We start from the raw sequence: 27,478 nt of genomic DNA, 5'->3' as shown, positions 1-27,478 counted from the left end.
TAGTCTCAAATGAAAGGTGCAACGTTCCCATAGGCTGCTGTTGAATTTCTAATGGATCCGACTTCCGGTTCCGGAATTACAGGGTGATAAGTACGAACACGCAGAAAATGTCGATTTTAATAAATTCTGCAATGAATGTATAAAGGTGAAAATTTTTCCAAAATATGACCACAACTGCTTCGATTTGTAGTATTAGGTCACTAACATCCATTCAAAGTCTATTTGGCCACATTGGCCACCATCATCGGTTCCGGAAGCCCCGGCGGAAGTATCTAAATTCAGAATAACAGTCACATCGGTTTCTCGGAGATGGCTAGACCGATTCGACTAAACTTGGCCTCAAATGAAATGTATTGCGTCCCCGTAAATGGCTATTTAATTTCATCCCGATCCGACTTCCGGTTCCGGAGTAAAAGGTTGTGGCGTGCGATCACATAGCAAATTGTGATTCAAACCGATACTCCGATGAAAGCAAAAACCGATTTAATCCACCTAGCAGTGAGATGAGACATTTCTTGCACATTTCACTATTGGATTAGTTTGCAGAACTCACGAGAAGTAGGCACCCAACTAGAGGTGGGATGAAAACAGTTTCTAGTCTTGCACAGGGATGTTATGCACCTCTGAGCAAATAAAGAGAAGAACCACAAACACTCTTTGCACTTTTCATGCGAACCATCGCTCTTCTCTTTCACAATAAACCTCTTCACTCCAATGCGTGTTGCTCCCACACGTGTATTCTACTCCATGGCTGCACGCCACAAAGAGTAGAAATAAAGAGGCTCTTTAGTGTGTATCTTGGTCCCACACGCACATAGGTAGAGAAGGCAACCAAAAAACATTTTTAAAACGTTCTTCCGATCAAACTTTATCTGAATTGTAGTTTGATTCGCCTTCCTACCTGCTTTCCAGTGAAGGGAGGCACAAAAAAGTGGCTCTTCTTTGAACGAAATTGTGCAGTTCTTGGTGCACAGATCTCACTCTTTTTCGTTTTCAAGTTTCTCTTTGTGCGGTCGTTCTGCACATCGCAGTGTTTTTGTGCTGCTCTATTTTCAATCGGTGTAATTCTCTCTTTGTGGCTCATTGTGTGAGCAAATAACAAGCCTGGTCTTGCACGAATAAAATATCGAATAACCTGAATTATAGATATCAACAAAACGACCGAAATAAAAAAGTAAAGCAAAAAATGAAATAATAGGATTTTAAATTCATAAAATGAGTAGAAAAATTAATGTAAATCAAAATTATCAAATACACGAATCAAATTAGATTAGGTTATTAAATAAAAATTAAGATTATATTTAGAAATAGTTATAAAATTAAGATTGACTCATACTAACAAATTGAATGAAATAAAACGAATGACTGAACATGAAATGCAAAAATTAAAGATATGAATAAAATGAATCAAATGAATCAAATGAATCAAATGAATCAAATGAATCAAATGAATCAAATGAATCAAATGAATCAAATGAATCAAATGAATTAAATGAATCAAATGAATCAAATGAATCAAATGAATCAAATGATTCAAATGATTCAAATGATTCAAATGATTCAAATGATTCAAATGAATCAAATGAATCAAATGAATCAAACGAATCAAATGAATCAAATGAATCAAATGAATCAAATGAATCAAATGAATCAAATGAATCAAATGAATCAAATGAATCAAATGAATCAAATGAATCAAATGAATCAAATGAATCAAATGAATCAAATGAATCAAATGAATCAAATGAATCAAATTATTCAAATGAATCAAATAAATCAAGTGTATCAAATGAATCAAATGAATCAAATGAATCAAATGAATCAAATGAATCAAATGAATCAAATGAATCAAATGAATCAAATGAATTAAATGAATCAAATGAATCAAATGAATCAAATGAATCAAATGAATCAAATGAATCAAATGAATCAAATGAATCAAATGAATCAAATAAATCAAATGAATCAAATGAATCAAATGAATCAAATGAATCAAATGAATCAAATGAATCAAATGAATCAAATAAATCAAATAAATCAAATGAATCAAATAAATCAAATGAATCAAATGAATCAAATGAATCAAATGAATCAAATGAATCAAATGAATCAAATGAATCAAATGAATCAAATGAATCAAATGAATCAAATGAATCATTTGATTCAAATGAATCAAATGAATCAAATGAATCAAATGAATCGAATGAATCAAATGAATCAAATGAATCAAATGAATCAAATGAATCAAATGAATCAAATGAATCAAATGAATCAAATGAATCAAATGAATCAAATGAATCAAATGAATCAAATGAATCAAATGAATCAAATGAATCAAATGAATCAAATGAATCAAATGAATCAAATGGATCAACTGAATCAAATGAATCAAATGAATCAAATGAATCAAATGAATCAAATGAATCAAATGAATCAAATGAATCAAATGAATCAATTGAATCAAATGAATCAAAAGAATCAAATGAATCAAATGAATCAAATGAATCAAATGAATCAAATGAATCAAATGAATCAAATGAATCAAATGAATCAAATGAATCAAATGAATCAAATGAATCAAATGAATCAAATGAATCAAATGAATCAAATGAATCAAATGAATCAAATGAATCAAATGAATCAAATGAATCAAATGAATCAAATGAATCAAATGAATCAAATGAATCAAATGAATCAAATGAATCAAATGAAACAAATGAATCGAATGAATCAAATGAATCAAATGAATTAAATGAATCATATGAATCAAATGAATCAAATGAATCAAATGAATCAAATGAATCAAATGAATCAAATGAATCAAATGAATCAAATGAATCAAATGAATCAAATGAATCAAATGAATCAAATGAATCAAATGAATCAAATGAATCAAATGAATCAAATGAATCAAATGAATCAAATGAATCAAATGAATAAAAGAAATTAAATGAATTAAATGAATCAAATGAATCAAATGAATTAAGTGAATCAAATGAATCAAATGAATCAAATGAATCAAATGAATCAAATGAATCAAATGAATCAAATGAATCAAATGAATCAAATGAATCAAATGAATCAAATGAATCAAATGAATCAAATGAATCAAATGAATCAAATGAATCAAATGAATCAAATGAATCAAATGAATCAAATGAATCAAATGAATCAAATGAATCAAATAAATCAAATAAATCAAATAAATCAAATGAATCAAATGAATCAAATGAATCAAATGAATTAAATGAATCAAATGAATCAAATGAATCAAATGAATCAAATGAATCAAATGAATCAAATGATTCAAATGATTCAAATGATTCAAATGATTCAAATGATTCAAATGAATCAAATGAATCAAATGAATTAAATGAATCAAATGAATCAAATGAATCAAATGAATCAAATGAATCAAATGAATCAAATGAATCAAATGAATCAAATGAATCAAATGAATCAAATGAATCAAATGAATCAAATGAATCCAATGAATCAAATGATTCAAATGATTCAAATGATTCAAATGATTCAAATGATTCAAATGATTCAAATGAATCAAATAAATCAAACGAATCAAATGAATCAAATGAATCAAATGAATCAAATGAATCAAATGAACCAAATGAATCAAATGAATCAAATTATTCAAATTATTCAAATGAATCAAATAAATCAAATGTATCAAATGAATCAAATGAATCAAATGAATCAAATGAATCAAATGAATCAAATGAATCAAATGAATCAAATGAATCAAATGAATCAAATGAATCAAATGAATCAAATAAATCAAATGAATCAAATGAATCAAATGAATCAAATGAATCAAATGAATCAAATGAATCAAATGAATCAAATGAATCAAATGAATCAAATGAATCAAATGAATCAAATGAATCAAATGAATCAAATGAATCAAATGAATCAAATGAATCAAATGAATCAAATGAATCAAATGAATCAAATGAATCAAATGAATAAAAGGAATCAAATGAATTAAATGAATCAAATGAATCAAATGAATCAAATGAATCAAATGAATCAAATGAATCAAATGAATCAAATGAATCAAATGAATCAAATGAATCAAATGAATCAAATGAATCAAATGAATCAAATGAATCAAATGAATCAAATGAATCAATTGAATCAAATGAATCAAATGAATCAAATGAATCAAATGAATCAAATGAATCAAATGAATCAAATGAATCAAATGAATCAAATGAATCAAATAAATCAAATAAATCAAATGAATCAAATGAATCAAATGAATCAAATGAATCAAATGAATCAAATGAATCAAATGAATCAAATGAATCAAATGAATCAAATGAATCAAATGAATCAAATGAATCAAATGAATCAAATGAATCAAATGAATCAAATGAATCAAATGAATCAAATGAATCAAATGAATCAAATGAATCAAATGAATCAAATGAATAAAAGGAATCAAATGAATCAAATGAATCAAATGAATCAAATGAATCAAATGAATCAAATGAATCAAATAAATCAAATGAATCAAATGAATCAAATGAATCAAATGAATCAAATGAATCAAATGAATCAAATGAATCAAATGAATCAAATGAATCAAATGAATCAAATGAATCAAATGAATCAAATGAATCAAATGAATCAAATGAATCAAATGAATCAAATTAATCAAATTAATCAAATTAATCAAATGAATCAAATGAATCATATGAATCTAATGAATCTAACGAATCTAATGAATCAAATGAATCAAATGAATCAAATGAATTAACTGAATCAAATGAATCAAATTAATCAAATGAGTCAAATGAATCAAATGTATCAAATGAATCAAATGAATCAAATGAATCAAATGAATCAAATGAATCAAATGAATCAAATGAATCAAATGAATCAAATAAATTAAATGAATCAAATGAATCAAATGAATCAAACGAATCAAATGAATCAAATGAATTAAATGAATCAAATGAATCAAATGAATCAAATGAATCAAATGAATCAAATAAATAAAATGAATCAAATGAATCAAATGAATCAAATGAATCAAATGAATCAAATGAATCAAATGAATCACAAGAATCAAATAAATTATTTGAATGAAATGATTAAAACTGAAAAAGTAGTCAGATTATTAAAATGAAGAAACTGAACAAAATGAATAAACTGGAAAAAATGAATAAAATTCATACAATTAAAAAACAATGAATAAAATATGTTGAATGAATGATATGAGTAAAATGCACAAAAAGAATAAACTAATCGGAGTGAATCCAAAGAATGAAACAAATAAAATAAGTAAAATGAACGCAGATGAACAAAACATATAAAAATATGCTGAATTAAATAATTAATTAAAATTAAATGGTCATATATTTGAAGCTAAAAACATTTTTGAATAAAGAAAATGAATAAACCGAATTATACGAATTTGAGAACCATTGCATCAAAAAGTTTTGAAATGTTTTTGAAAATACCATCTTCTGAGAAAAGGCCAATAAATATGCAATGGACTTTCTAGGGCTTCCATCTTTTTTTTTGGTTTTATTCTTTTTGTTTTCATGCTTCTTTACTTGACGGCGTCGTTTTAAGATTATCTGGTGTTTCTACTTTATTGTTGGACCTTAATTAGTTATCAGGAACCTGGAACGTTCAATTTGCTTTGGATTTCGAAGTTTTTGGTTTTTGGTCGCATATTTCCGAAAAAAAGATTTATGTACTGAATAGAATTTACTGGTCCAGTATTTTAACGCGCAATTGAATATAGTAAAGTGAGACAAGGTCACATGTACTTTCAAGCCCCTTGAAGAGAGAACGACAGGGAGAATGCGATTCGTGAACGAGACAGGTAGATATTTCAGGCTAGGCCATGTCGATAGCATAAAAGCCGTGCAATCAGTTGATTGCAATGCAGTCTCTTTCCATTCATCCTTATAGCTTTCATATTGTTTCGTTCGGAATTCTCGTGCAGGAAATATGGATAAATAAGTCCTATACAGACCAATGCTGTGAAAAAGAAATGGTTCAAACTACTCAGTATATCCAGATTGTAACCCGTCAGGGTAACAATTTAGCACTGGGTGGAAATATACCTAATTTTGCGTATACACTCCGTAGAGTGTATTGTTTACGTTAAAGTTATGCTCACCGCTGTTCGATACCGTTCACATTTAGTTTGTAAATTTTTATATAGTTTCGCGCTTGTGGACGGTTTTGTGTAATCAGATAGGTGTAGTAATTTTTGTTTTATGTTTGTATACAAGAAACATAGGGCTTAGATAGGCCACCGCTCTCCTCTTGCTGCAATAAGTGTGCTGGATATGCTACACATAGCGATGACAGATATGCGGCGGTACGGTTCTTTTGGTGTTGGTGTTTGTTTTTTCGTGTCGTGAGGAAGGCGGCCATCGTAATATAGTTAGAAAGTGACGGACCACAGCCAGGAACAGACGTCCCAAATTTGTTCTTTTTTCGGGACAGTTTCCCGCCACCGTTATAAAGTTCAGTGCGCGCGTGTGACGAGAAGAGAAATCCGTCAGTGTGTCGGAGATTGTGGTCCGGGCATTCGGAAAAGGTCTGTTGTCGGGTCGCCGATTTGGGAAGCTAATCGTTAAGGAGCCACTCGTTTCCCCGGCTAACCATAAAGGACCCAGAAGACGCCTTTCCGCTCTCGCTGTGAAGGATACGCCGAACGAACCTAGTTCTCCTTCACAGCTAAACGTCAAAGAGAGCGAAGCAGGGTGGCCAAAGGTGCTCCCTGGGAAGTACACTGCGGTGACTTCTAAGATCTCTCGCGGGGAGCGAGTAGATCCGGCGATAATTCGCCATCGTCGCTACGGAGGTTCCAACAAAGGAGCTAAGCTCACCTCCCTAGCTAAAAGACAAGGACCGCTGCCGGAGCATCCAACGAAGATACGACCGAAGGAGAACGCGGCCGTTGTTGACACGGCCGGTCGGAAGAAGCCACCCGCCTTTCCGCCCGCAGCAGTGAATCACCAGTAGCCGTAGTGAAGTGGAGGGAGAGTGGACACAGCAAATAAAAGTTGGTAGATTTATTTTATTTGTTTGTTTACTTTTTGTTGTGAAACGAAAATCCGAAATTCTGTAGAAGCACCTAGGCCGCCCTGAAAAGGAGGGTACGCCGGGCAAACAAGAACCCGAGTAGTGATCAAAACTCTACTTACAAGATATGGACGACGATAAGTTAGAAGACACATTGTAGTTGCATCCCCCATCGAGAGTGGGTACTTTGGATCTAATTTGTGGATATTTTTGGTCTTTGATCCGTTATTTTTCATGAAAGTTCGTACCAATACAACGAATGTGCAACTGATACAACTCATGGTTCATTCGTCTGCGCCACGTTCCGTCTTCCATAAGCACGCCACCATAGATGGTACGCAACACCTTTCGTTCGAAAACTCCAAGGGTGCGTTGGTCCTCCACGAGCATAGTCCAGGTCTCGTGGCCGTAGAGGACCACCGATCTAATCAGCGTCTTGAAGATAATCAACTTCGTGCGGCGGCGAATTTTGTTAGACCGGAGCGTCCTCTGGAGTCCAAAGTAGGCACGATTTCCCGCTATGATCCGTCTCTGAATTTCTCTGCTGTTATCATTGTCGTCGGTTACCAGTGAGCCCAAATACATGAATTCGTCGACCATCTCGATTTCGTCACCGTCAATCCGAACTCGGGTGCGAGGTTCACATTGTCGTCTCTAGAACCTCTTCCTCTCATGTATTTTGTCTTCGAAATCCTGTCTTCAGCTTTCAGTCTTTGAGCATATATTTCATTCAAAATTCAATAGAGATACGAATAGTTTAAATATCGCACGTGGAATGTCTATTTTGAAAATTTCCATCGTCAAACTTTCATATTACCCAGTTAAGCCAAATATTTTTTCTGATATAGCCATGAATTTCCTTAATTATAGTGTAGATTAGACCTGGGCGCCGCCGCCGCCGGTAATTTTTAACGTACGCCGACGCTGAACGGTAGAACGGCGGCGCGCCGCCGATGCATTTTTCCCGCGCCGACAATTCGCAAACTCTAAAATTGTTGACTCATAATTTTATCCACAAATCTAGGAACATTGGCTATGGACCGAATATACGACGTTAACTGATTCATGATTTATCACATCTTGATCATTATTTGGTATTAGTGGTCGTCAATTGGATTACAAAAGTAAAATAATCTTGATATTTTCTCGAAAACCATTATACGACACTCGTTATATAATTCAAAGATCCATTCTTGCTTCGTCAACTGGTTATGATTGTGAGCATATAAGTTTCAATTCACCATTGATGTGCGTGAAATGGTCCACAAATTAAAAAAAACTTCCACTTTCAAGATACATGTGCCTGAAATTTACGATTATGTACCTGATCCTAATCTTAGCACGTAATCAATTTCACTGGAACGCAGTGTATTATTCATTGATTTTTTAACCGATTTTTAATTCCTAATATGCTACACACGATTCACCAGTCGAGCTCGTGAAACTGTTCATGATGTAATTCATGAAGTAATTAATTTTCCACATAATCTTATTATACTTACGTAAACAATTACAAGGAACTCAGACTATTATTCATGGATTATTCGCTCTGCTTTTTGGTTTTGAAATTTCTATGTGAGCTATTGTGTACAATTGCTAGCAACCAGTCTCATAGGCACGAGCATTAGATACAAAGACATTACTAGGACCTGTAACCCTGTTATTCCTTTGTTAAAATTCAGAGAAATGTTCGGAACTAAATGAAACTGCGCTGAGCAAAATACATTACCTTGCCACAATTCATGTCCGTGAAATAATTTAGAAAACTATAAGATACGTGACTCTGTGTAGAAAATCCAACGGTAAGCTCAAGACCAAAATATCACAACACGACGAGAATTTACGAAAACCGTTGCAGTTAATACAAATCAATGTTTCATCGAGTTATGAATTAGAATCATGAAAATATTAAACATATTCAGACACAACCACGTACTAAACATTTGAGTATAATGTCATCTTTTTTGCGTGAACTAGTTTTGTGAAAACACAAAAATTATTTTCAATGCGAGGTTTATTTAAAATTGATTGAATCGCGACCTATTAAAAAAAAATTCTCGAAGAATAGTTGAGCAAAGTGATCTTGACTTTTTGCGACGCTGGTGCACAGATGTGGCGATGCAGAGGGTAAGATTTCTAGTCTCATAAATTATTCATCGTGTGATCTAGCCCCACTCAAGAAAGATTCACAGACAAATAAGACGTAACACGAGATGAATTTTCATCACTCGTAGGAAAAAACGGTCGATTTCAATTACAAATCGGTGGCGTTAGTGAAGAGATTTTGACACAGAGCTAAATGCGTTACTTAGTTTCCGCACCCACCCGAAAACGTTACGGTCTTTTTAATCTCATGCAAACCAAAACAAACAATATGGGCCGGAAATGTGAAATTCATTCTTGTCGAAGTGCCCAAGGTGGGAGTTGTTCACAACCATTTCTTAAGTTACAACACGATGCCGATCGGTGAGTAAGCACATAACAGGATGTTAGTAATTTAATTGATTCGGTGTATCGAATGTATGCAATGGATTAGAATTTGTTGGTCCCCGGAACTGCTGGAGAAATTGGCGGGATGCAGGTGCTACGAAAATTAGAGATACGCTCAGACCATTTTCAATCAGACTTGTTTAGTGATCAGTTTCAACCTAACAGGAACTAACACGTCAAGTCGTGGAATGATTATGATTTATAGTAACTGTATATTTAGGTTTCGTCAGGATGTAAGCTGTAACAATCTGTATGATTCCAGCACATCGAGCATATTTTGCACTCAAGATAGAAGCAGATCGTACGTTGTAAGAAAATGTAGTGTCAGGGAATCGTATTTTTTAAATTTTCAAATTATAGAGGTTTTAAGCTTAAGGTCATTCGCCTCTTCGGGTTAGAAAAATCTCTTATGAAAAATTTCTAACCCTATGTGCGGGGTCGGGACTCGAACCCATGTGCGCTGCGTATAAGGCAATCGATTTACCAACTACGCTACGCCCACGCCCCAGGGAATTGTATTTCTTATCATCGTGGCGATTTTGTACTTACAAGAAGTAAAAGTAAACACCAGCCTGGAAAATGAAGTAATGTGTCTACCTTGAAAGGAGTCCTTGCACGATCATTAACAGTGACATTTCTGCGCAGTAATGCCAATAATAACGCCTCGTGTTAGGGTACCTGATATCTACGGGATTCTAAAAGAGCGACGGTAAACAACCCAGGGACAACTTGACAGATAGTGCTTGTTTCATATATGCACCACCGATTTGATGGTGGCGCTAGTATGCCTTCTCTGTATGAGTACCACGAACAACGAAACGAAAAAGTTTCAAGAGAAAAGCGTGTTTTGTTACGTGTGTTATGAAGGCCGTCAATACGGTTAGAACAACATTTAGAAAAAGCTTATTCCAAAATATGAATAAAAAAAACTAATATTAGAGAATAAATTCTCGACAAACATATGATTACGGCCTAAAAGCCAACTGTCAAAATCCACTTTGAATGGAAATTCCAGACAAACCGTTACTAGTCGAACACAGTTCACAACAGTTTATGAAAGAGAAAACTTTTCTCTTTCGTTTACTACCAACATCTGTGATTGGCGTGTAACGGTTTGTCCGGAATTTCCATTCAAAGTGGATTGTGACAGTTGGCTTTTAGGCCGTAATCATATGTTTGTCGAGAATTTATCCCTAACTGAAAACCGTCAGCAAAATTACATAAATCTTATTATATATTTAGTTGGAAGGCGTTGTTTTTAACAACCGGCTCTCTTCCCTTCTAAACATGTTTTGGTTTTCTTGTTGTGTGAAGTTTGAAATCGTTAAATCATTGGTGCTTTTATCTCGAGAAATGCAAATGAAAAACATTTTGGCCAATGAAAGTACATCACCACCAAGCTTAACAGTTCGTTTTGAATAGAATTTGCGTTTTTATCAGAATTCTACCAGCAAAAAGAAATGGTAGAAATGCTTAAATTGATTATTTTCCACAGATATGGAAAATAATAAATGGGATGCGCCTTTTTCAAATTTTGCTCCATTCGAGCCGCCATGACATCACCACATCACCCCAAAATTTGCTTATGAATGGTGACTAAATAGAAACAAAAAACAATGGAACGACAACAACAATTAATTTCCTCAAACAAAACAAAAACTGTTTTACCGTTGCTTAATTTCCCAAATATAAAACAATAAATAATTATTATGGGTCGTTGAAATGCAGTCGTTATTCTGCATTCTTCAAATTTGTCCATTGCAACCATTATTTCATGAGAAGTCGTAGTATGCGACATCGACAATTTTTCTATTTCGTTCTTCAAATTTTACAACTGTAAAAATAGTTCACCCTTTCATTTATTATCTTGCATTTGGCAAGCAGGGTGGGCACTATTAGAGCTTCAGTTGAAAAAAAAATTGATATGGTTGCGAGAATTACATTTTATGCAGTGTTCAACAGATGTCGCTAGTACATCGTGGGCGATGATTTTTTTTTAGATTTTCTTTAAGCTGTAACGTTTGTTTGTATGTGCTGTGAAGTCTGTTACAATAGAAACCGAAAATTTGGGAAAGGAATTGTGCTGTCAAGAATTTTTTTTAGTTACGTAGGCGTCAATATTCGTCACGCCGCCACGCGCCGGCGCGCCGCCGCCGATAGGGTCCAACGGCGTGATGCCGCCAACGCCGCCGCCGCCGGCCGAAAATGCCGCTTACGCCGCCGCCGATTAAAAATACATCGGCGCACACCTCTAGTGTAGATACAGGCTTTGAATACAATTGAATTAAAGTTAAGTTGATGTAGCAGCAGACAAAAAATGGTTTTATTTTCTCAAACCTTCGCAATTACAATTAATAAATATTTCAGATTGGCAGAAGATCTTATCACACAACTTAGAAATGGATATTTTATAGGTATATTGTTATGATATATTAATTTCTTACATTCATATCATGAATAATGTAAGTAGTAATTTTTGCACCATAACCAGTATAACCTTAATCTTGCAAAAGAGCTAAATTTTCGCTAGATTTTTGGGCTTCAAACATACAGTTGCTTTCGGTGACGCCACGAGTATAATTATATGAGAAATCTTTTATCTCACTACTAGGTGAATTACTTTTTGATCTGTGTATTTATATACCATCCAACATTTACCTCAAGATTGAACGCAATGCCTAATCCAAGGGATAAATACTAGAACTCACTGTTTCTTTATCAACAGTTTATTTTGTCTTTGAAGTGATCTTATATATTGATTTTTGAGAAATTTATTATAAAGGTAATTCACAAAATGTTCTCAACATCGAGTTCCTTGAATCACGTAGATGTGTTTTCATACCCCGATATTCAAAATCGGTTTAGTTTTGCCCCTAAAACACCAGTAAAGCAATACTCTGTGTGAAACAATCTCATTTTAGTTAGTGGAAATTGGTAAGCGAGGACTAAAAATGCAAAATGTCCAATATCTCCGCCGCTCGTGCACGGATTTTGACAATCTATAGCTTGTTAGAAAGGTATTTTTACAAGCTTTCTATTTATGTGCATTTGCGGGACAATAATGTATCGTTCGAAAGTTATTTGCAAAAAACCTGCTGTGTTTTGACAAAATCGCCCATATCTTAGAAAGTAAACAACATATCAAAAATCAAAAATATTAGTGTCAAATGACAAGGTTGTGCCTTTCATTTGAAACTAATTTCATTAAGATCGGTTCAGTCATTGCTGAGATAATTACATGACATTTTGTACATACATACATACACACATACACACACATGCAGACATTGTCTCAATTTGTCGAGCTGAGTCTATTGGTATATGAGACTCGGCCCTCCGGGCCTCGGAAAAAGTTTTCATAGTTTGAGCGAATCCTATACATTTCTTTTGTAAGAAATGTAAAACATCGCGAAGCATCAAGTTCTAAATATTCTCAAATGATATAATATCCGAAGAGAGTGATAAGAGTTATAAGAAATGTCTCATCACACTGTTAGGTGGATTAAAAGCGTTTTAGTTGGTGAAAATTGATAAGCAAGGAATAAAAACACAAAATGTTTAATATCTCAGCCGCTTGTGAACGGATTTTGACAATCTATAGCTTGTTGGAAATGAAAGGGAAAACTGAAACTTTAATTTTACTTTCAAATGAAAGGGAAAAGCCGAGTGACATATACCATTCGATTCAGTTCGTCGAGTTCGGCAAATGTCTGTGTGTGTGCATGTGTGTGTGTCATTTAAACTCACACAATTATCTCAGAGATGGCTGAACCGATTTTCGCAAACTTAGTTTCATCTGAAAGGTATAACGCTCCCATAGGTTGCTATTAAATTTTTAGTTGATCCGACTTCCGTTTCCGGAGTTACGGGTTGAAGAGTGCGGTCACACAGCAAATTCCCATATAAACTGGTACCACCATGATGTTAAAATGATGTAAAACATATTAAAATTGATGTAACATTACTCTAGTTTGCGGGTCTGGATCACTAATGATCAGTTAAAGCAGCTTTGACCACATTGGCCACCTATAACAGTTCATGACGCCCCCGGGGAACCCGCCAAATTCCTAAGCTAATATCACACCCATTCCCCAACGAATTCTCTACCGATTTTTACAAACTTGATTTCAAATGAAAGATACAATAATACCATTGACTGCTGCTGAATTTCATTCGGTTCTGACTTTTGCTTTCGGAGTTACAGGGGTGTTAGTAAGGATACACTGGAATTTCCCATATAAATCGGTATAATCGTAATACCTCAGAGGCTAAAAACTATTGAAATGGTCACCAAATTACTTCTAATCGCAGATCTAGATAACTGATTACCAATCAAACATTCTTTGAATATATTGTCCACTATCGACGATTCCGGAAGTCCGGAATTTCGGGCATATTCTACAATTAAAGTCACATCGGTTCTTCGGTGATGACTGAACCGATTTTCTCAAACCAAGTCTCAAATGGAAGGCAAAATATGCAGTTGAGTATTGTGTCGCCCTCCCTCCGTCTTGTCCGGGCACCTCTTCCTTCATCACTCCCCTCCCCTTGGGCCACCCTCACGCCCGCATTTCCTTCATCCACCCTGTATACCGAAATAAGATGAAGGATTTCTGACGCATCCTCCACTCCCACTCTACCCATTCCCTCCACTTTCAAACCCATTCCACCAACATTTCAAAATATTATCACATGAAGATAACATTGAACTCATGCTGATGAAGCTAATTAAATATTATACTTTTGCCTTTCTCATATAGAAAGTTTATGCAATTGCTCCAAAAATCGACTTTCTAACCGAGGCCCGGAGGGCCGAGTCTCATATAACATTCGACTCAGTTCGCCGAGATCGCAAAATATCTGTGTGTATGTATGTGTGTATGTATGTGTGTATGTATGCATGTATGTATGTATGTGTGTATGTGCAGATTTGTTAACAAAATGTCCACATCGGTTTCTCGGAAATGGCTGAACGGATTTTTACAAACTAAGATTCAGATGAAAGGTATAATATTCCCATAGGTTGCTATTGCATTCCATTTTCAACCGACATCTTGTTCCGGATTACGAGTTCAAGAGTATGGTTACAAAACAAAATTTGTTGATTTGTCCACATCGGTTTCTCGGAATTTTCTGAACCGATTTTGCAAACTTGATTTTAAATGAAAGGTCCATCAGCTGCTGTTGAATTTTGTGTGGATCCGAGTTCTGGTTCCTGAATTACAGGTGATACGTACGATCACGCAGCAAATCCCGATTCTAACGAATTCTGCGATGAATGTTTTACAGGTGAATTTTTTTTCAAAATGTGAACACAACTGTTGAATTTGTAGATCTAGGTCACCAACAGTCATTCAAAGTCTCTTTGGCCACACTGGCCACCATCGACGGATCCGGAAGCATCCAAATTCAGAATAACGGTTATATTGGTTTCTCGAAAATGGCTAGAACGATTTGATCAACTTAGTCTCAAATGAAAGGTGTTGCGTCCCCGGAAACTGATATTAAATTCCATCTTCATCCGACTTCCGGCTCAGGAGTTACGGGTTGTGGAGTGCGATCACATAAAAAACTCCGATTCAAACCGATACCGCGATGAATGCAAAAAGGTGCTCTTATATATACTTACCAAGCGTAATAAGAATGAAAGACATTTCCATAATGTTATATTGTACGAACCAGCTATTAAATCATAGTTTGGAGAAATGAGAAAGGCACAATTGCACCTCTAGGAGGATTAAAACAGGTTTTATTCTTTTTTAATCATCGTTCTTTTAATGTTGACAAAGACAAACAAGATTCTCAACCCAACATTGCAATAAAATCCGTCGTTTATTACAATTACTCGAACAGTCTATTTTAGTTCATTCAAAAATCAAACTTTGAATTTAAGCCAATTGCATTTTACCAGGCAGGATAGGATCTGGAAGAAGGGTCATTCTAGTTTACATTAGCTATCTCCTAGAGCGAGAAAAGAAATGAAAAAGGCATGATAAAATCCGTTAATACATTAATCAACATCTTGAAAAGGTATAAGATTATCGAATAAATTTGGTAACACCTTCCCACACCTCCTTGTCCATAAAGTGTCATTTTCGCCCAAGACCCGGAGAAATCGGAAAATATATTTTTTCTGCTGAGAATGGGACTTTGTGTACATTGAAATTTATCTGAATTTACTGTTCATTTAAACCCAACATTTTTTGTAAGGCCTTGTTAATCAACTTCCATAGGCACCGCGCACACCTAAAAACTGATAAAATTTTAATAACTTTCTCGGGTGATTTTATATCGATTTAAAGCATTCTACGAAGTTGTAGACAATGTAGACAATTGTTCATCAGAATCTCACTTTTAGTATTTTTTGAATGTCTATAGTACCAATTAGTAGCAAAAATGCGAATTATTTTATTAAAAAACTTAAGTTTTCAATCAAAACACTTTAAAATAAAAAGTTGTTCTGGACCCCCCGACAGAATATTTTAATTTTACTTTCAAATGAAAGGGAAAACTCCATTTTTTCATATCCCGAAGTTTTACAGATGCCGATTTTTTTTGAATAAAGTTGTTCGACAAAGACACCGTGAAAGGCTATGCAATCACTGTAAAAATCGACTTTTTAACCGAGGCCCGGAGGGCCGAGTGTCATACCCCATTCGATTCAGTTCGTCGAGATCGGCAAATGTCTGTGTGTGTATGTGTGTGTCATTTAAACTCACAATTTTCTCAGAGATGGCTGAACCGATTTTCGCAAACTTAGTTTCATCTGAAAGGTGTAATGCTCCCATAAACTGCTATTGAATTTTTAGTTGATCCGATTTCCGGTTCCGGAGTTACGGGTTGAAGAGTGCGGTCACACAGCAAATTCCCATATAAACTGGTACCACCATGATGTTAAAATGATGTAAAACATATTAAAATTGATGTAACATTACTCTAGTTTGCGGGTCTGGACCACTAATGATCAATTAAAGCAGCTTTGACCACATTGGCCACCTATGACGGTTCATGACGCCCCCGGGAACCCGCCAAATTCCTAAGCTAATATCACAACCACTCCCTAACGAATTCTCTACCGATTTTTACAAACTTGATTTCAAATGAAAGATACAGTAATACCGTTTACTGCTGCTGAATTTCATTCGGTTCTTACTCTTGCTTTCGGAGTTACAGGGGTGTTAGTAGGGATACACTGGAATTTCCTATATAAATCGGTACAATCGTAATACCTCAGAGGCTAAAAGAGAAAACTGGGTGCACTGATACATACCAGTCGTGGATTATAGTGCTCTCTAAAATCGTTTAATTTTAAGTGATTGATTGCCCAATATCATGTGCCAAATGTTAAAATAACATAATTAAAATCATTGTGTAACAAGTTTCTGCTCGTGCATAGTGAAAAAGTTTAGTTTTAATTTAAGATAAGTTTTATTGAAAAGCTTGATTCGGAGCAAAACTTGTGAAAGAGTGTATGTGTTCCGGTCCTGAATCTTCGTGTTAGTGATAGTAGTGAGAGAACTACCGCAGAAAGTGTGCGAACGCCAGGATAGCATGGAGCAGGAAGATAAACACCAAACGAATAAGTTTACTTTATTTTTTTATTTTGAATTATGTCGGTGATAGGAAAGAGTATTTCCAATTTGTACTCGATATTTCTTTCGTGTATTGGCCAGTTGTGGTGTCTATTCGAGGTGCCGGGTTCTTGTGAGTTTTCTTGTCGTTTCTGGGCTAGGGACCGCGGACTGTGGTCCCATCCACACATCGAATCTTTTCCTTTTTGGCATTTGAACATGTTCTACATACATACTAATCTTTATTGGAAAGCTAGTGTGGTGGTGGGGTTCGGTTGTTAGGAAATATAGGGGTTCTTGTATTTTTGGCGATTGTGTGCAGATATTGTTTGTTGTGAGGTGATGGAAACCGGTAAAACCCTGACCACATTGGCTCAAACTTTAATGTAATAGACGAATCTTTTTCTTACACTGCCTTGGGGCAGTACTAGCGTGCACACTTTTAAAGTGTGTTGGCGATTTTTTTAGCCGGTAGGGAAGCTTTCTCAGGGCTGTCTACTGGAATTAAATGTGTTTTGGTTCTGGAGAATTTGGTCCTACCCGTACGTGAGAGAAGCGCTTGCGGTGTGATAGGGGAAGAGGTATGCGTGAGATCTTTGCAAGGTTGTTGCGTGGGAGAATCGCTCGATTCATTTGATGGCCATTATTCGGATTATGCAGGGGCGTTGTTGCAGCAACTGTTGACCTATTGCTATAGCTGAGTGCAGTTTTTAACGTTGTGGTCGTGATTTGGTTACGGTAAACAGTTGTATTGCGTACGCCAGTATAGCGTATTAGTGTGCCGATCGATCGCAGAAACTTTTTCATGGGTAGCGTTCGGCTTCATTGGTGGTGTTTCGGGCAACTTTTTATGTTGTTTGGAGTTCTTGTTTAGTTGTTTGATAGAGATTTCATAATGATTGAACGGGGTGGGGCTCATCATATTCTTTCTGCGCAGACTGCCGTGTATTTCATTCTTGCACTCGATCGGCTGGGGTTCTTGTGATTTTTGTAAGTAGTGTCTTCCATTTTTTATTGAAGTGGCTCAAAAGGTAAGAATTGGGGAACGAAGCAGAGATGGTCATCATGCTCATGCTCATTGTGCATTGTGCACTTTATAAGCTATAATTACAAATGTCGATATGCACAGGTAGAGCAGGTGAATAAAACGACTTACAGGTGCGAATTCAAATCAGCGTAGAGGAACGGTTGCAGGTAAGTATGGTATCTTTCACTTTACAGGTACGCGCCGGGTTCGGTGAATCGACGAGCGGCACAGTAACACAGGTAAGTAAATTCCTCTTTTTTTACACTCACTGACACTATTTTATTTGTCTAAATTTATTCACCTTAAATTATTTATTTATTCACTAACTTACACTATTAAATTTAGCTTTAACGTATCGATTTAAAATCGCGCACTCGCAAATGAACTGCTCACTTATTAGATTGTTGATCGGTTTGACGTTTTGATTTCAGCTGACGACTAAGAGGCGCGACCACGGACGGCGCCCTCTTTTATATGTTTTAATCGGGAGCTGGTTGCAGAAGTTAGCTACCACGGTTTGGGCATCGATAAAACGATCGATGAACGATGGAGCCATTGGTCGTTTGCATGCGCCGCTGAGATATAGGTGGCGCGCTGTTACCATTTTTCGTTTTGCACGAACATACTGCCCCCGTCAGAAAGTTCATTCCTTTCCGACACGCCAATAACGTCGTCGATGATCCCAGGAGATATCTCGATGAGTATGCCGTGTATGTTGTGTTGTTGTTTCGTCACTCGAGCGATGTTGTGTGTAGATGACAGCAGCAACATAAAATTAACCACAAAAAGAAGACCCGGTAGAGGGTTTTAAATAAACTAAATTAGGTGGACAGGTCCTTACCTTGCCCAACTGGTATAAGGGCCTTAATGTTTTTGTTTTCAGGTGCTGCTGGCAGGAACAAGTAAGTAAAGTCGATAACGATGAAGGAAGCGATAATGTGTACATTGACGATGTGTGAATCGGCAGGTAAGTGATGAAATTTGTAGTGCGATAATGTTTACTCTGTCGATAGGTGGTTTATCTGCTACAGATGAAATCGGCGGCAGGTTGTCTGATGATCTCGATGACAATTACCGTCCGTCCACAGGACCATGAAATCCAAAAGAGAAGACCCGGTAGAGGGTTTCAGGAAAACTAAAATTGTTGGACAGGTTCTTACCTTGCCCAAACAGTATGAGGGCCTTGTATTTATGGATTGCAGATGCTGCAATGCGATGATGATGTTTGCATCGAACAGGTAGGTGATTAATTTTTCTGGTACTTGTCCGATGGTTGGATGATGACCGTCCGTCAGCAGCATGAAATAGGAAAACAGAAGACCCGGTAGAGGGTTTTTGGAAAATGAAGGTGTTGGACAGGTGCTTACCTTGTCCCAACAATATGCGGGCCCTAATTAATTTAGCTTTCAGGTGCTGCTGGCTGAAACAGGTGAGTATCGACGATCGTGCTGGAAGTTGATGATTCGCGAAGCATTTACATGTTTACAATGGGTAGGTGTTGAATTTAATTTTTCTGCTGCTGATGAAATTGGCAGCAAACAAATTTTTGATACCGGTCGAGTGTATCGGCCGTTCGGTGTCTGAAGAGTAACGACACGCGTTGTTCCGTCGTCGCCGGGGTGAAGCTCGATGATTCTTCCAATCGGCCAGCTCATCGGTGGGGAATTTTCGTCTTTGATGACTACCAACTGGTTCTTTTGGATGGGCACAGGTGGATTACACCATTTCGAACGGGATTGTAGCGTTGACAGATATTCCAAGTGCCATCGTTTCCACAGCTGTTGGAACATTTTTTGAATTGGCTGCCACTGTCGAAGTCTGTTGAAAGGAATGTCGGTGACATCTATGTCCGGGACAGCCTTCAGCGCAGCTCCAGTGAGAAAATGACCTGGTGTGAATACTTCCAAGTCGGTAGATTCGTCGGACAGTGGCACAAGCGGGCGGGAGTTGAGGCAGCACTCGATTTGTGCTAGCAGTGTTTCCATCGAGTCGTAGGCGAGCGTGTGCGTTCCAAGTACTCGAACGAAATGCTTTTGAGCAGATGCTATTGCGGCCTCCCATAGGCCACCAAAGTGTGATGCTCGTGGGGGGTTGAAATGCCAACGAATTCCATTTTCGGCGCAGTCGCGGGCGATTGTTTGCTGATGATCCTTGCTTCGCACTATTTGACGAAGTTCGTTGGCTGCTCCTACGAAATTGCGGCCATTGTCGCTGTAGATTTCGTTGCACAGTCCGCGTCGGGAGACGAATCTGCGAAGGGCTTCGATGAATTTCGCTGTGCTTAGGTCACTCACCAGTTCAATATGCACAGCTTTCGTTGCAAAGCATACAAAAACTGCAACGTAGGCTTTGGCGGGTGCAGCTCGTCGATGGGGTGGTTTTAAAAGAATTGGTCCCCAGTAGTCGACGCCGGTCGATGAGAATGGTCGAGCTGCGGTGATTCGCGCTGCGGGTAGCCATGAACTGCTCAAGCAGTTTGGGACGCGCTCGAAAGCAAATCACACACTTGTGAACTGTTCGTTTGGCCAAACTTCTGCACCCTGTTATCCAGTATCGTAAGCGAAGAAGGTTAAGCAGAAGTTGGGGTGCTGCGTGTAAATTCTTCTCGTGATAGTGGCGAACGAGTATGACGGAGAAGTGATGAGAAGCCGGAAGAAGAATCTGATGTTTGCTGTCGTACTGCTGATTGGCCTTCCCCAATCTACCGCCAATGCGGATCAGCTAATCTGCGCCGATAAAGGGATGAAACCAACGGATGCGAGATTTTGCGGATACAGTTTGTGCTTGTTGGAGGGCCTTGTACTGGTTGCTGAAGCTTTGCTGTTGGATGAGTCTGATGATCGTCGCTTCTGCTTCCTTCTGCTCGTCGACTGTGAGATGTTCTGATTCCGCTCGTGCTGTAGAAGTTTTCCGACAGTTCTGAAGAAATCGTCGACAGTAAGCGGCTACTCGGACCATATGCTGGAAGTTGGAGAATGTTTCAACGAACTGGTCGACGAATGAGGGTTCTACGGCGGCGGAAGTTACTGCTGCTGGTACTTTTCGTGCTTCCATGAGGACTTCGGGAGGCTGATTAGCGTTCGGTTGTTGAATTGGCCAGTCGCGTTGGTCGCTCTGCAGCCATTGAGATCCTTGCCACCAAAGATCGTTTTGTATAAGGGTTTCTGCGGGTATTCCTCTGGAAATGTGGTCTGCTGGGTTTTGCTGGCCTGCTACGTGGTTCCAAGAGCAGTTTTGCGTGGTGGTCTGAATCTTGGAGACTCGATTGGCCACGAACGTTGTCCAGGTCGACAGAGAGGAATTTAGCCAACTCAGCACGATGGTAGAATCGACCCAAAAGAACGTTTCAGTGTGTATTTGGAGCGATGACGTCACCTTCTCGTAGAGTTCAGCAGACAGAAGGGCACCGCAGAGCTCGAGTCGGGGAATGCTTTGTTTTTTCAGGGGTGCGACCTTCGATTTCGCAGTAACCAGACAAACTTTGACTGCACTAGAGGCATCTGTCGAGCGAACGTAGACACACGAGCCGTATGCGTGTTCCGAGGCGTCGGAGAAGAAATGCAGCTGGACTGATGCGGGATTGGAGAGAAGAATGCAACGGTCGATGCGCAAATCGTTCAGCTGATGGAGTTGCGATTGGTACTCTTGCCAGCGTTCTTTGATTGCGGTCGGTAGTTCGTTGTCCCAGCTCCAAATCTTGCCGTCGTCGTCCTTCAAGGTCCAGAGAGTCTGCATGAACATTTTGGCGGTAGTTACGACGGGTCCGACAAGTCCAAGCGGATCAAACAAACGTGCGATATATGACAGTGCGATGCGTTTCGTAAGCGGTGCATCTGTTGTTGACGGAAGAAGCTGAATTTTGTAGCGGAGCTGGTCGGTGGACGGTTCCCAGTGCAGTCCAAGCGTTTTTATGCACGGATCTCGGTCTAAGTCGACTGGCCCTTGTACAGCACGATTTTCTGCTGGGCTATCCTGTAGTACTGCTTGTTCGTTGGACGCCCATTTACGGAGTTCGAATCCATCCTTGAGCAACAATGCGTCGAGCTGCTTGCGTAAAGGGATTGTTTCTGCTACGTTGCGTCCACCGGAAAACAGATCGTCGACGTAGAAATCCTTGCGTAGAACTTCAGCTGCTTCAGGGTACTCGTCGCGTTCGTCGTCGGCTAGTTGCTGTAGAACTCTCGTTGCAAGGTATGGTGCGCTGGCTGTGCCGTATGTTACGGTCTTTAGTTCAAAGGTTTCCATCGGAGTGTCGGGGGAAACTCGCCAGACAATTCGCTGCAGTGGAGTGTCCTGCTCGTCTAGCAGGACTTGGCGGTACATCTGCTTGATGTCGGCGATCAGCATGACTGGGTGTGTTCGGGCTCGTATGATAATCGATCGCAGGTCTTCTTGCACGGTTGGTCCAACTAGAAGCGCGTAGTTCAGCGATGGTCCGTTGGGGGTTTTACACGACGCGTCAAAAACTACCCTCAGTTTGGTCGTCGTGCTATCTTCGCGCACTACAGCATGATGCGGAAGATGGTAGCATGGAGTGGGAGGATTCTCGTAGTCCGTTACGCGCTGCATGTGCCCTAGCGCGTGATATTCCTCGACGAAGACTCGGTATTGATGATGTAGGTCGGGATTACGGACTAGACGACCTTCTAGCTGGTGAAAACGTCGTAGAGCGGTGCGACGCTTGTCGACGAGGCTAGACAACACATCCTGCTTCAGTGGCAGTCGAACTATGTATCGCCCTTCGGTGTTGCGGGTTACCGTGCGACGGAAGTGTTCCTCGCAGGCGGCTTCTTCGACGGAATAGCACGGAGAGGCGTTGTCTTCCTCGATGGACCAAAACCTTTCCATTAGACGGTGCACATCGGTGACGGTGGCGACATTTGCGACGATTGGAGCAATCGGTTGACCATGAGAAGACCTTCCCGACACTACCCAGCCAAGAACGGAGTTTACGAGTACTGGAAGGTTGTTGCCAAGCGGAATTCGACCAGAAACCTTGAACAGGTCGAAAAAAATTTCTGCTCCCAAGATGAGATCGATTGGGTTCGTACTGCAGAATGACGGATCAGCTAGCTGTATACTCGGCGGAATCTCCCAGTCCGAAGTATCAACGGAAGTCGACGGTAGATCGATAGTAATTTTGGGAAGAACTAAGAATTCCAAATTGGTCGAATACCTTCCTGTGCGAGAGCGAATCGTGGAGAATAATTTGTGCCGGGCATGCGCCGACGATTGACCAATGCCAGAGATCGGAAGATTGACCTTCTTCCTTTGCGCTTTGATTCGCTGGGAGAATGATTCGGTAACGAAACAGCATTCGCTACCGGAATCTGGCAGCGCACGTGCTGTGTACTCGGTTCCACTGTCGTCGACAACAATGACTACGGCAGTAGCTAGTAGAATCGCCTTCCGTCCTTGACTAACGGAAGCGAGGCTGGCAGGCTCGACGGTGGCTGACACAGATGCAGTAGGTTGATTGCTAGTAGATGCAGCTGGCGTAGACTTCTCATCTGTGAAGTGGGTTGTCTTCGGACCTGAGCTGGCTGGTGGTTGGCTGGAACAAAGCTGAGTATGATGTCTGCCCCGACATTTCCGGCAGGTACTCGTTGACGAACAGTCCTTCGCTTGATGCCCCTTACGCAAACAATTCCGACAGAGATGATTGCGACGAACTTCCTTCTCCTTATCCTCCGGAGCCATCTTGGAAAACGTCACACACTGGTAGAGTGGATGTTGATTGTTGCAGACGATGCACTTCCTTGCGTTGGACGGTGCGGCATTATGACTTGCGACTGGTCGTTGAGTAGACTTTTTCGCTTGGCCGGAAAAAGGGATATCTACCGTACTGCCCTGGATGTTCTGCAGAACGGTGACCCTACGTTGGATGAATGAGGTCAAGTCCTTGAACGAGATGGCATCCTTCGTCGTTGAAAATTCCTCCCAGTCCCTTCTCGTCGTCGGATCGAGGCGAATACTCAGCATCCGAATCAGCAGAATGTCCCAGCATTGGACCATCTCCCCCAACTGCTGAAGAACCTTGACGTTGGCCTCGAATTTCTCCACCAGTGAATGCAACTCAGAAGCAGACTCTTTTTTCAGCGAAGGGAACTCGAACAACGCATCGACATATGACTGCTTTAACCGCGCAGGGTTTTGAAAATGTTCGATCGGCAAATTCCAAGCCACCACGTAATTGTTTGCGCTGAGTGGAATGGTTTGAATTAGCTTCAAAGCGTTACCCGACAATGACGAACGCAAATAGTAGAACTTCTGTATGTTTGAAAGTTCTACCGAAGAGTGGACCAGCGAAACGAATAAATCGTGGAAATTTAACCAGCTATCCAAATTTCCAGTAAAGACCGGAAGTTTTACGTCAGGCAAGCGCACCTGCGATGACGACGAAGGGCCACGACTAGTTGAGGGAGAACTAGAGACGCTCGGAACTAAAATTTTATTTTTCGCCAGCAACATTCCCTTGGACCGGTAGTAGGCCGACTCGAGCTTGGTCCGTAGCTTTAGTTGCTCGTCCAAGTTCGCTTCGTCGAGGGACTCCAGCTCCATCTGGACTATGTTGAGGTCCTCCCAGAGCTTGATGATGCTCTCTAACGGTACTGGTACTTGGATGGCATCCCTTTCATCGTCGAACTCATCGACGAATCTCGTAATGGCGTTGAATGACGTCATCAAGCTCCGTTGTCTCAGCTTGAGACTCTTGATGCGACGCTCGGTGGACATCGTAATGGCGGGATGGATCTGCAAAGCAAAGACCGCGTAGCACAAACGAGAAGCGTAAAGGTTTTGGAACCCTAATTACCTGTGAAAGGCAATGCGTATGCCTTGTATTTTTTTTTAATTAGCAGCGTCCTGCTTCTCTGTCGGGTATATAAATCCAGTGACAATTAGCGTAAGCGTTCCACCAGCAGAAATGAGCGAACGGAATCGTCCTATGTTAGTGTCGATAGCAGCAATCTATTTCCTCTACCGTGTCGTGTGGGTGAATTGAAACCCGGGCGGAACGGGCGGTCCACCAGCCAGCAAAATTGGTGGACCAGTGAGTAACGGGACTGCGTCGCAATCAGCAGCAACAGGCACTCACAGAAGGTAATGAACGGGTTCTGAAATCAGAAGACCGCGCAGCTCAAAGGGGAAAATTAGCGGGTAATGGAACCCTAATTACCTTGGCAAGGCAATGGAAATGCCTTGTAATTATGATATTTTCTCCAGCAGTTGCAGCAGCGGTCGAAATTGTCTCCAACAATTGTTTAGAAGTAGCGTCTTCTTTCCGGCGTTCCCGACAAGCGTCAGGGATGGCGGACGTAGTGGCGTCAGGCGCGATGGCGGACAAACGGAGTTCGACGCTTATCCGGCTCGAAGGACCAATGTCGATATGCACAGGTAGAGCAGGTGAATAAAACGACTTACAGGTGCGAATTCAAATCAGCGTAGAGGAACGGTTGCAGGTAAGTATGATATCTTTCACTTTACAGGTACGCGCCGGGTTCGGTGAATCGACGAGCGGCACAGTAACACAGGTAAGTAAATTCCTCTTTTTTTACACTCACTGACACTATTTTATTTGTCTAAATTTATTCACCTTAAATTATTTATTTATTCACTAACTTACACTATTCAATTTAGCTTTAACGTATCGATTTAAAATCGCGCACTCGCAAATGAACTGCTCACTTATTAGATTGTTGATCCGTTTGACGTTTTGATTTCAGCTGACGACTAAGTGGCGCGACCACGGACGGCGCCCCCTTTTATATGTTTTAACCGGGAGCCAGTTGCAGAAGATAGCTACTACGGTTTGGGCATCGATAAAACGATCGATGAACGATGGAGCCATTGGTCGTTTGGATTTGCAACTATTTTTTCCGTTCTGCTTTAATTGTGGATAAATGGTAATCTTCGTTTTATTATCTTCAAAATGGCACGTGTTAAGGCAGTACCGGAGCGAAAAAAATCGGATGGCGACCTTGTGCTGGTTAAACTCATTTTTCACAAAAACTATGGCAAATTTCTTCTCCAGAATGACTCATTCCCTAAGTTAGTATATTGCGAAATTTTTGAGATCTTTTCCGCATAGATTGGTTCAGTACAAGTCCCGGCGTGTTGTCGCGAAATTTGAACATCAATAGTCAAAATCCAAAATTCTGATTTTGTATGGGAAAACAGGACTGCGCTGTGTTCCGATCGCCCTAGCTAGTAAACGGTAGCTCAGATCCACACCAAAATGCTTCATTCCCTAATTGAGACATTGGGGAATCCGATAGAGTGAATATCACATCGATATATTGTTCCGAATTCAAGATTTGTTGTCGCGAAATTTTGTAATCAATAGTAAAAATCTCTGCGCACATTGGCAACCATTATTTCAACAGATTTTGTTGCGAGCACCATGCGTGAATTGCGATAAATTGGTCAAAGAAGTAATCAACCAGAGCAAGTCATGCTTTTTATCGCTTATTTTAGTCATAACAATGCACGTTTATTTTTGATTGTATGCAACTAGTAAAAGGTGGGATATGGCATCCATCACTGACTTGAGAAACATTGATAAAATAAAGAAACAGAAAACATTTTGGTTTGGCCAATTGAACAGAATTAATTGTGGTGTGCATATTATGTCAGATTGCATGCATGCTACATTGCAGAGTAACATTGCACAGTTGTTTATGTCGCATTGATATGTAGTTGCTGTGCATATGACTAACTTTAGGAGTAATTTCTCGGCATGAACGATAAATAAGAAGTCATTTAGGATTTTATCTGCGTTTACATAGAATAGTTTTATGAGTAGGCAAGATTGTTATTGTACTTTATGTTGTACATATCAGTAAATATTAAATAATAGCTGTCATTGCTAAAGACATTCATTCAAGATCTATTTAAAAAATTCGAAAGTGATTAAGATGAATTCGTTATACATAATTACACCGCGCAGTTGAAATAAGTAAAAATAAAAAGCAGGAACAAAACAAAACTATAATATTATATAGCTATTATCACTAGCACATACATTGTATTGGATTTTGGCCACTTCCGTCAAGCATTTTGGAATAACCTGAAGCAGCTAGGGAATAATTAGCTGAAGTAGCTAATGTTGAATATTTTTTTAGTGATTTCTAAGAAGTAGAAATGGTAACCGACTGCAATTTTTTTGGCCAGTTTTAGAAATTTGTTAAATTTGTTGATGCAGTGTGTTGATGACGCATTGCTTCGCAAATTTTTGATAAGGGAAGTTATGAATCGATCTGACAGACAGCAACCCAATCGGCTCTATCGATTACATACCCGCATGCCCTACTGACTATTACAT

General features: G+C 38.9%; 1 protein-coding gene across 1 annotated transcript; it reads right to left on the bottom strand.

Moving 5' to 3' along the window:
- Positions 1–19,562: 19,562 nt before the first annotated feature.
- On the bottom strand, positions 19,563–24,891 carry LOC131680198 (uncharacterized). The gene is made up of 2 exons (XM_058960918.1): positions 20,910–24,891; positions 19,563–20,602 (listed from the first exon to the last, which is right to left on the bottom strand). Exons 1-2 carry the CDS (start codon positions 24,889–24,891, stop codon positions 19,563–19,565), a joined length of 5,022 nt encoding a protein of 1,673 aa, XP_058816901.1.
- Positions 24,892–27,478: the final 2,587 nt, after the last annotated feature.

This window comes from Topomyia yanbarensis, chromosome 2 (assembly GCF_030247195.1).
Source record: "Topomyia yanbarensis strain Yona2022 chromosome 2, ASM3024719v1, whole genome shotgun sequence".
Taxonomy (NCBI): Eukaryota; Metazoa; Arthropoda; class Insecta; order Diptera; family Culicidae; genus Topomyia; species Topomyia yanbarensis.
The sequence above is the reverse complement of the archived record's forward strand: the minus strand, read 5'-3'. Positions and strand labels throughout refer to the sequence as shown.

Coding starts and splice junctions, on each gene's coding strand:
- LOC131680198 (XM_058960918.1), bottom strand. CDS start 24,891: ATGTCCACCGAGCGTCGCATCAAGAGTCTCAAGCTGAGACAACGGAGC. Junction 20,603..20,909: donor ATCCGCAAAATCTCGCATCC/GTTGGTTTCATC, acceptor GGCTACCCGCAG/CGCGAATCACCGCAGCTCGA.